Below are 10,553 nucleotides of genomic sequence, written 5' to 3' on the forward strand. Positions count from 1 at the left end.
CTGTGCAAATGTACAGTAGAGGCAGGTTGCTGGAAGTTGCAGTTGCCTTTTGAGAAATACTAAACTGTTCTAAAAATATTTCTACTGTCCTGGCTTCTTCAATGTGTTTTATTGAAAATCCAGTCTCAAGTCAAAAGTAATGGAAAGCGGGTGAGTGAAGCTCCTGATGGCACTTTTTGCTCCACCATTTAGGAGCATTCAACAGAACGCTACTGTATTTGTGATTGGAGGCTAGTCATAGGAAAACAGTACCTTCTGGACCATATGGGTCATTTTCCTATCGTTTCATCAATAACGGTAAAGACATGGCCCGCTGAATTACCTTTTGAAAATCAATTTGACCACGTATTTGAATTATTGGCAGTTAGCCAAACTTTGAATGCCAAAATGTGTTTACAATTAGGCGTCCGAAATCAAGTTTTCTGAAGATGCTGACGACATTTTTGGATGTAAAGGATTTTTCATCCCATACCATGCCTTTTCCATGAAAACTAACACAAATGCATATTGTCTTCAGAGTTCCTTTTTATTTTGGGGGGGGGGGGGTTCTTCAACAAGCGGTCCTTCTTTGTCAGAACTATTGCATGTCCTTACCATTATTGTATAAGAGTGGAATGGGTTTGAGTAGCTAGGATCACCTACGCACTTGTAACAGCAGAGTTTGAAGGTCAATGTAAATTGTTCAATGCACAGGAGTTTTATGAAGCGGTTTTTCTTTTCATTTTATAATGGTAAAGTATTTCAATGGGCCACCCCCATTTGCTTGTCAAAATAGATTTGTATTTATTTTTCATTTCTAGTATTGATGAAATTACATGAAAATGAGCCATACATGCCTGAACGCCAACTCAGCCGGTCCTCATGGCAAGGTCAACATTGATCGATTGCTACCTGTGCCTCAACTGGAACCCAGTCCCAACGCCACAAGTGAAGCATATGATCGTAAAATGAGCAACTTGCAAGAAGAAAAGACAATGAAGAAATCTCCTCATCAGGTGTGACGGCGTCGCCCGCATTGGAGCTTGTAGATGGCGGAGCAATGCCCTCTGGGATGTATTGCCCACAATCATTTTCTAGGGAAGTGTCGAAGCTGGCAGTGGGAGATTCATACTGGATCCTCAGATGTCCTCCACTGTCTGCGAGGCATTCCTTTGGTTCTGCAGCAGGAGGGGAGCCAGGTGCAGGTTGCTCCAGGGACAGTCGGGACCAGTCCGCTCCATATGCCAGAGAGTTGTGGAGGATGTAGGATGCTAAAACGGGACACGCCCCTTCGTGTGAATCTAGAACAAAGTACAAAATGTTATCAGAGAACACTAGTTTTGTATAGTATCCTTCTCACAAAGCAATTGGATGTACTATATTTAACATCTAATTGCGGTGATTCTCCAACTTCATTCAGTGACAGCCCTCCCATGTTAACATGGATATTTGACTTCTAAAGCAGTCAGTGGCACTGAATGTGTTCATGCTCATTTGTGGGGGCAGTACAAGACAGACATGGATATACTGTACTACAGACTCGGCTGCTCAGCTTCTACACACGCAGAAATAGTCGTTTTTCAGAGAGGCTGAATAATTTATGATATAATGATAATCTCTCATGGTTTTAAATTCGTTAATTTGCTGTCCTTTCGGACTTTCAGCTTGCCGTTTGCCCATATAACAGCTAAGGGTGAATTCAATACGTCCCCTCATTTGACCCGGTGTGGCACGTAACCTTCTACTCACCCATGGCCTGTCGACAGTGAACTATGTGGAAGTCATTGTGCATGCACGCTGCCAGCAGCAGATGCTGATGAGTCGGATGCCATTTTAACCTCCACACCCCACCACCGAGCGACGTCTCGCTGAAAGGCTGCCGCATATTTCTGCCATCCCACAGGAGTATCTTCTCATCATAGCTGTAGGGGGGGAAATACAAAAGCTTACTCAGGATTTTAAAAACATAAATCCTACAACGCAAACATATATGATCTACTGATCGATTATTAACTGTGACGTTTACCTGCCTGTAGCCAGAATGTGTTCCCGATGTGGGTTGCTGTGAATGCTGCACACGCCCATTGAATGCCTTTGTGACAAATATGGAAATGTTTCATTAGTTCATCAAAGCGGACAGCGATATTAATTACCTTTTACCGACGAGAGTAGGGCTGCAATTAATTTTACCTTTTACTGACGAAAGTAGGGCTGGAGGGACCGATCCTGAGGTCCCAGCCTTTAAGCTTACAGTCATCTCCACCTGGCAGGAGAGAGGGTGAGAGAGAGGAGCGAGAGCCATATATACGTACATATGTATACATACACGCAGACATATATACATACACATAGTCCCTTCCAAAAGAACCATCTCCCCGCAGCCTGACGCAAGCATTTGTGTGCAACTGTGACAGACAAGTTTCTGAAAATGGTGATACCTGAGTATACCAACTGTGTGTCCCAGTAGGAGAAGGCTGAGATCCAAGCCTCAAAGTCGTGGGCCTTCCACTGTGACAAAGTCATCAGAGCACCTTCATCCAAAGAGAGCACACTGACATGACCTGCGGAGTCGCTGCATATCACCCGCACATCACTGCTGCTGACGTGAGCCGTGGGGTGTGAAAAGTAACACAGGGATTTATGTGCCGATCGGACCCATTGCCTGTAGGGTTGGGCATCGTTTGAATTTGAGATTCCGGTCCCGATGCCGAACGATCCTCGATTCAGATTCTTTTAGGGGGCTGGGTGCAAAAAAAATTGCATGTCCAAAGTATGAACATCCATTTTCTTAGCAGCCCGCAGCATAGCCTAAAATGAACATTTGACTCGGGTTTCTTTATAAGCAATATCAATATCAGACCTATGAACTAAAAAGGCAATGTGTGTGGAACTAACCCAATTGACTTAATATTTATTCATTAATGTTTCAGCTAAAAGTTAAATATAGCATTGATAAAATCATTATTTGGGACAGTTTTATCACGTCAAATGGTTTGTGTGTGCAAGTTTTAACTTCACATCCTGTTTTAAGCTTGTAGCCTTTTATTCTGAAGGGTACGCACCGGAACTCAGCATTTTGGCACGAAAGGTAACTTCGCACGGCACTGGTGATTTTTTTATTTATTTTCATTTTTGTTAATGGATGGAACTAAATGCTATAGAGCGATTCCTTTCCTTACCCACCGATGGTTAGTGTTTGTGATCCTGTGAGACAACATTTATGTGAATTTTGTCCCAAATCATTGTGATGTAAAGTTGCTACGGTGAAGTTTTAGCTCAATGTTGAGCTTTTTTTCCTATTTCCCCCCTGTCATCGGTGCAACCAACGGTTTACCTTGCTGGCTGTCCCAAAACCCAAATGTTTTAATTTGAACGATTCCGGGAGAACCAGAACATTAGTCCCGGTTCCAATCGGTTGTCGATTCTCGATGCCCAACCCTGATTATTTATAGGAAAGTACAGCTGCCTGTGGGGCACACAGATTCCAATACCTGTCCATTCTTCCAGTGGACCAATCTAATGACAGAGCCAGCTTGTCTGCACCCAGCTCCACGCTGCTCAGACTTTGCAGATTGCTGGTGCCTTCCTACTGAACACACAGTTAGGAGTGTAGATACCAAACCACAACAACAAAATAAAAAGGAAGTCCAGTGGAAGGTAGAAGGAAATAGTTTATTTATAATCATTTTGTATACAGTGTACTGTCGTATCGTATGAATGGTATTAATTGCCATTATGTCATATTGGACTACCGTGTGATTGTCGATGCAGAAACACGATTTCTCTCGTGGCACATTTCTCACCTGGCAGTCTGAAAGCGCATACAGCTGCAGTTCGCCAGTCGCCGCTGCCAGTCCCAGCACGACCTTTCCTGACACAGGCACATGACACCTGAAGAGAGAAGGCATGATGAAAAAGGTTTCTGCATCAGCAGGCCGAGCTCAAGAGTCAACTACTGACAATATACCATAACATCCTGCCTTCTCAACCAACTGGTGCACAGTAGAATGCACTAAATATACAGTCCTCATGTAATCTACAATAAGAAGAAATTGGAACTCTGGAAACGATGCACATTTCGAAATGTTAGAAGAATAAGTCAATCTATGGAGAGCCGGTTGGCACACAAGGTATAACTTGCAGATCAACAACATCTCGGATATTTCGGTTATACTTAAAGTTACTAGGGATGGGACTACATTTTCTTGATTGACTGTGGGATAAATTCATCGATTAGTTGTTTAATTGGATACAAACTCTCAATGGAACACAAATGGGCCAATTTCACGCCCGACTAACCCCTCCCGACCAAAGTCAGCAGAGGAGTTGTTCTGAAGCCACTCCATTATTTTAGCTTTGTGCTTAAGGTCATTGTCATGTTGGAAGGTGAACCTTCAGCCCTGTCTGAGGTCCTGAGCACTCTGGAGAAGGTTTTCATCCAGGATATCCCCGTATTTGGCCGCTTTCATCTTTCCCTCGAAGCCCAAAAACTTTTATCTTGGGTTTCATTAGACCAGAGAATCTTATTTCTCACCATCTTGAGTCCTTCAGGTGTTTTTTTAGCAAACTCCATGCGGGCTTTCATGTGTCTTGGACTGAGAAGAGGCTTCCGTCGGGCCACTCTGCCATAACGCCCCGACTGGTGGAGGGCTGCAGTGATGGTTGACTTTCTAGAACTTTCCCCCATCTCCCGACTGCATCTCTGGATCTCAGCCACAGTGATCTTTGGGTTCTTCTTTACCTCTCTCACCAAGGCTCTTCTCCCCCGATTGCTCAGTTTGGCCGGACGGCCAGCTCTTGGAAGGGTTCTGGTCGTCCCAAATGTCTTTCATTTCAGGATTATGGAGGCCAAGTGCTCTTAGAAACCTTAAGTGCAGCAGAATGTTTTTTGTAACCTTGGCCACATCTGTGACTTGCCACAATTCTGTCTCTGAGCTCTTCAGGCAGTTCCTTTGACCTCATGATTCTCATTTGCTCTGACATGCACTGTGAGCTGTAAGGTCTTCTATAGACAGGGGTGTGGCTTTCCTAATCAAGTCCAATCAGTATAATCAAACACAGCTGGAATCCAATGAAGGTGTAGAACCATCTCAAGCATGATCACAAGAAATGGACAGCACCAGAGTTAAATATATGAGTGTCACAGCAAAGGGTCTGAATACTTATGGCTGTGTGATATTTCAGTTTTTCTTTTTTAATAAATCAGAAAAAAATTCAACAACTTCGTTTTTTCTGTCAATATGAGGTCCTGCGTGTACATTGAGCAGGTAAAAAAATGAACTTAAATGATTTTAGCTAATGGCTGCCATATTTTAAAAAACGAAAAATTTAAGGGGGTCTGAGAACTTTCTGTACCCACTGTATATGCAGTCATATTGGAATGAAAGTGTAGGCTATATCTTTTTCATAACCTCTAGGTGGCGGTGGTGTATAAGAATGAAGTGCTCACTGATACCAATACGTTCAGTACTTTTGATATATAAAATTTCCTCCGGGGTAAACCATACGTACGATGTGGCCCACCACAAAAATGAGTTTGACACCCCTGCTCAAGGTGGTGGAAGGAAAGCGTAAACCTCTCTCATAATCTCTAGGTAGCGGTGGGATATTGGAATGAAAGTGTACAGCTTTTTCATAACTTCTAGATGCCGGCATACATTTATAAAACGAGAAAAGGTTTTTCCAATTTTCCCTATACCCATGTATAACACGCACCCTGGACCTTTGACAATTTTTGGGGGGGAAAATTATGGTATATCATACATATAGTGTATATAGTTGTACAATTTTATGTACATAAAAACACAATTATATAATATGCATATGATCATGCAGGGTGGCACGGTGGACGACTGATTAGCACATTTGGCTCACAGTTCTGAGGACCGGGATTCAAATGCCAGCCCCGCCTGTGTGGAGTTTGCATGTTCTCCCTGTGCCTGTGTGAGTTTTCTCTGGGTACTCCGGTTTCCTCCCACATCCCAAAAACATGCAGGGTAGGTTAATTCCAGACTCTAAATTGCCCGTAGTTGTGAACGTGAGTGCGAATGGTTGTTTGTTTGTATGTGCCCTGCGATTGGCTGGCGACCAGTTCAGTGTGTACCCCGCCTCTCGCCTGGAGATAGCTGGGATAGGCACCAGCACGCCCGCGACCCTGGTGAGGAGAAGCGGTACAGAAAATGTATGGATGGATAGATGATCATGCAAGCAATCATCTAATTTTTTATTTTTTTATTTTTTTAATGACCAATTTAAGAATGGGCTCATTCCATTATTACATATTTTTTCAAGTTTATCATAATTTGATGAATTCATAAATATAAAAGTATTTGAAGTTGTTTTGTCACTTTTAGATTTTTGCCGTGGTATCGTTTCAGTACTGGTAACGAGGTACTTTATAAAGGTATTGTATTGAAGACAGAAATTTGGTACTGTGACACCACTACTGTAAACAATTCCAAACAAGAGTTTGTTAATGACAGCCCAATTACCCATCAATACAGGTGGGAATACTGATTTTGTTGTAATTCGCCTGTTTACATAAGAAAAGGGGCATTTAACTGAAAAGAGAAGATACAAGTCCATACCAAGTGCCTCTCCTACTGATCTGACAAAGTATTTTAAGTTCTTACCATTTCAAATCTAAAATGGCTGGTGTTTCTATGCGCTGTCGCTCAGTGAGAGGAGGACTCATAGCTTCTCGCTGATATTCAAAAAGGTACAAACGACCAGTCCGGCTTGAGGCACCATCTTCTTCCCCTTTCTACAGCAGGAACGTAAAAGTGCAAATGTTAGTCAATGTTCAGGAAAATGTCAAAAATATTTAGTCACTGCAGTAGTCACTGTGAATGATATACAGCAGCTGAAATATGTATTTAACATGTCACCATTTTTCAAACAAACAATTTATTTTAACTAATAAAACTAATGACTGCATGGATCTTTTAAATTGTCCATCCATCTCCATCATTGCTAAAGTGAAAGAAAAACATTTATAGCAAAATAGTGATACCAGCCAGCCATGCTGTATGTTTTGGAGATGGTCATAATAACTACAGGAGTGATTCCCCACCAGTGAGCCCTGGAATAGGCTGCAGGTCCCTGTGACCCTGAACAGGATAAGCGATGTGAAGGGATGGATGGATGAAAGTGGTCTAATATTTTTTTCCGTGACTGTATACGCACAAAGAGAGAGGAATTGTATTCAAGGAAACAATTGAAGGACAAGTCACGTAAACTTTGAATTTGCAAGTAGAGGTACATAATAAATTAGAAGTGTGAAAAGCTTAATTTAATGAGGTAGTTCAATTCAAAAAGTGAAACCCATATTATAGAGATGCATTACAAACATCCATCCATTTTTCCATCCATTGTCTACACCGCTTATCCTGGTTAGGCTCGCGAGACGCTGGAGCCTATCCCAGCTGACTTCGGGCAAAAGGCGAGCTACAACCTGAACTGGTCGCCAGTCAGTCGCAGGACACATATAGACACGGACGACCATTCGCACTCACAATCACACCGTCACTGAGTGGGAACTGAACCCACGCTGCCTGCACCAAAGTCGGGCGAGTGTACCACGACACCATCAGTGACTGCATTACAAACAGTGAAATATATTTTGTTAAATATGAATAATTTGGATGACTACACACAAAACCCCCAAATTCCCCACCAGAATATTCCACAATATTCAATAATCACATGCCCCAACCACCTCATCTGGCTCCTCTCAATCTGGAGTGGCAACAGCTCTACTCTGAGATCCTCCCGGATGACCGAGCTTCTCACCCTCTCTCTAAGAGAGAGCCCGGACACCCTGCGGACGAAACTCAATTCGGCCGCTTGTGTCCAGGATCTGGTTCTTTTGGTCATAACCCACAGCTCGTGACCATAGGTGAGGGTAGGAACGTAGATCGCCCGGTAAACAGAGTTATCCCTTTTGGCTTAGCTCCTTCTTCACCACAATGGACAAATACAAAGTTCGCATCACTCCAAACTCTGCACCGATCTGCCTGTCGATGTCTCGTTCCATTCTTCCTTCAATCATGAACAAGACCCTAGGATACTTAAACTCCTCCACTTGGGGCAGGATCTCATCTCAGACCTGGAGAGGGCACTCCACCCTTTTCCAGCTGAGGACCATGGTCTTAGATTTGGAGGTGCTAATTTTCATCCCAGCCGCTGTGAACTGCTCTAGTGTGACTTGGAGGTCACGGCTTGATGAAGCCAACAGAACCACATCATCTGCAAAAAGCAAAAATGCAATACCCCACTATGCCACGGCTGCGCCTAGAAATTCTGTCCATAAAAGTTATGCCAAAGGGCAGCCTTGGCGGAGTCCAAACCTCACCTGAAACGAGTCTTGACTTACTGCCAGCAATGCGGACCAAACTCTGACACTGGTCGTACAGGGACCGAACAGCCCGTATCAGGGGGTTCGGTACCCCATACTCCCGAAGCACCCCCCCATAGGACTCCACGAGGGACACCTTCGAACGCCTTCTCCAAGTCCACAAAACACATGTAGACTGGTTGGGCGAACTTTCATGCACCCTCGAGGACCCTGCCGAGGGTGGAGAGCTGGTCCACTGTGCCGAGGGTGGAGACCTGGTCCACTGTTCCACGGCCAGGACGAAAACCACACTGCTCCTCCTGAATCTGGGATTCGACTTCCCGACGGAACTTCCTCTCCAGCACCCCTGAATAGACCTTACCAGGGAGGTTGAGGAGTGTGACCCCCCCCTGTAGTTGGAACACACCCTCTGGTCCCCCTTCTTAAAGGTGTCATGGTGCCAAGTGCACGTGTGGATACCCTTATGCTTGAACATGGTGTTCGTCATCGACAATCCGTGATGAGCGCAGAAGTCCGGATTAAGACTTTTGTACCATATTCTAATTGATTGATATGTACATTGCCGTGAAAAAGTATTGACCCCCCTCCTATGATGCTTACATTTTTGCATAATTTCTTTAAGATCGTTAAACAAATGTAAATATCAGACAAATATCATCAAGTGAACTTAAAATGGTTTTTAAATGGTGATTTCATTTATTAAGGGACAAAAGGAAAAAAACTATTCAAAAAGTTACATAGCCCTGTGTGAAAAATGTATTACCCCCCTTGTTAAATCATGAATTAATTGTGGCTCTCACAATTTTTGGTTAATTTTCACTGATCACACCCAAGCCTGATTACCTCCAGATGTCCAATCAAGACATCACTTAAGCCGTCGGACAAAAGATCGAAAAAAAGCTGCAACAAAATGACATGAGCCAAAGAAATTCCTGAATAGTCAAGAAATAAATTAATTGACATTTATCAGTCTGGAAAGGGCGACAAAAGCCATTTCTAAAGCTTTAGGATTCCAGCGAACCATCGGGAGAGCCTGGGCAAAAATGGCATCCATGGCGGAGTTCCGAGGCGAAAATCACTGTTGATCAAAAGAACATGAAAGCTAATGAGTCCCACGACTTTTGGGAAAATATTATATGGACTGATGAGATGAAAGTTGAGCTTTTTGGAAGGGGTGTGTCTCGTTACATCTGGCATAAATGTCGCGCAGCATTTTAGAATAGCAACAGTTAAACATGGTGGTTGGAGTGTGATGGTCTTGGGCTGCTTGGACCAATACTTTTTTCACAGCACTGTACCTGTAGTTTCATGAGTGCCCTTTAAAAGGGTCACTCTATTAAATGTGGGTACCTTCAGCATTTTTTTCTTGTTTCGTATTTATTTGTGTATTGTCATTCAAGCAGTCCGGCTCATGTGAATGTCGCAGCGGCTGGAGGAGCAAAGCTTGTGATGCAGTTGGTGGAAGATTAAAAATGTGTTCGGCTGTGTGCTTTAATGACAAGGGAGTCGTGACATACAAATACACATTGTATAAGTGCCCTTTTAACAATAGCCAGTACATATTACATTTGCGACTTTTGGGTGAGGATTTGCCCAATTGGAATCACACTACACATCGACGGCGCTCACCGCTTTTTGGAGCTCATAAGTCCCGCAGGCCAGGAATTCGTGGCAGTGAGCTACAGGGCACCATTCCACGGTGTCCGCACTCAACTCCGTGTCGAAAACTTGCAGACTGCGGGTTCGTGACTTCCAAGCCATGTCCAACTGCTCTGCATCACGTGCGGTGCTGATTCAATAAGAAAAACAAAGGCAGGTCAACGACACAAAGTGCTTCTGCTTTACATTCGGCTAACGTTCTAATCTCCTAAATCGGTGGCTAGTTCTAAAACCATAGTTAGCTTGACTGCAGCGCGTTAGCACGCTATGACAACACAATCGCCACGCTAATTTATCCGTGGCGTTCAAACTGCTGATTTGGGTCATTACCGCCGCCTGGCTTTCCGGCGTCGCGGCCAAGGAGGAAGCGAATAACTTATAAAAAAATTCACGACCTGCTGTCGGCCACAACCCACACCGAGCCAACGTTGTAACCCGACTGCTCTTTTTCCTTTTTTTTTTCTTCTTCTTCTTCTTCTTCTTCTTCTTCTTCTTCTTCTTCTTTCTTCTTCTTTCTTCTTTCGCTTACGTCACCTACCCACACGCCTCCTCTCTTAAA

The 10,553-nt window shown here is 43.6% G+C and overlaps 1 protein-coding gene across 3 annotated transcripts; it reads right to left on the minus strand.

The window, feature by feature from the left end:
* Positions 1-93: 93 nt before the first annotated feature.
* dph7 (diphthamide biosynthesis 7) lies at positions 94-10,528 on the minus strand. Of its 3 annotated transcripts, none has more exons than XM_061768311.1 (10): positions 10,390-10,528; positions 9,965-10,124; positions 6,612-6,742; positions 3,783-3,870; positions 3,471-3,565; positions 2,418-2,578; positions 2,170-2,242; positions 2,006-2,071; positions 1,729-1,901; positions 94-1,280 (listed from the first exon to the last, which is right to left on the minus strand). In XM_061768311.1, the coding sequence occupies exons 2-10, from the start codon at positions 10,094-10,096 to the stop codon at positions 871-873; spliced, it is 1,329 nt and encodes a 442-aa protein (XP_061624295.1). In that variant the 5' UTR covers positions 10,097-10,124; positions 10,390-10,528; the 3' UTR covers positions 94-870. The 3 variants fall into 3 exon arrangements, with proteins under 3 accessions (XP_061624295.1, XP_061624294.1, XP_061624296.1); XM_061768310.1 differs by having other exon boundaries at positions 10,325-10,526; XM_061768312.1 differs by having other exon boundaries at positions 2,418-2,575; positions 9,965-10,525.
* Positions 10,529-10,553: the final 25 nt, after the last annotated feature.

This window comes from Phyllopteryx taeniolatus, chromosome 3, assembly GCF_024500385.1.
Source record: "Phyllopteryx taeniolatus isolate TA_2022b chromosome 3, UOR_Ptae_1.2, whole genome shotgun sequence".
Classification (NCBI taxonomy): domain Eukaryota; kingdom Metazoa; phylum Chordata; class Actinopteri; order Syngnathiformes; family Syngnathidae; genus Phyllopteryx; species Phyllopteryx taeniolatus.

Excerpts from the sequence above, each read along its gene's own strand:
- dph7 (XM_061768311.1), bottom strand. The coding sequence starts at position 10,096 with ATGGCTTGGAAGTCACGAACCCGCAGTCTGCAAGTTTTCGACACGGAG. Across the intron at positions 3,871-6,611 it reads GCCATTTTAGATTTGAAATG|GTGTCATGTGCCTGTGTCAG; the intron begins GTAAGAACTTAA and ends TTCTCTCTTCAG. Across the intron at positions 2,072-2,169 it reads CCTACTTTCGTCAGTAAAAG|GCATTCAATGGGCGTGTGCA; the intron begins GTAAAATTAATT and ends TTTGTCACAAAG.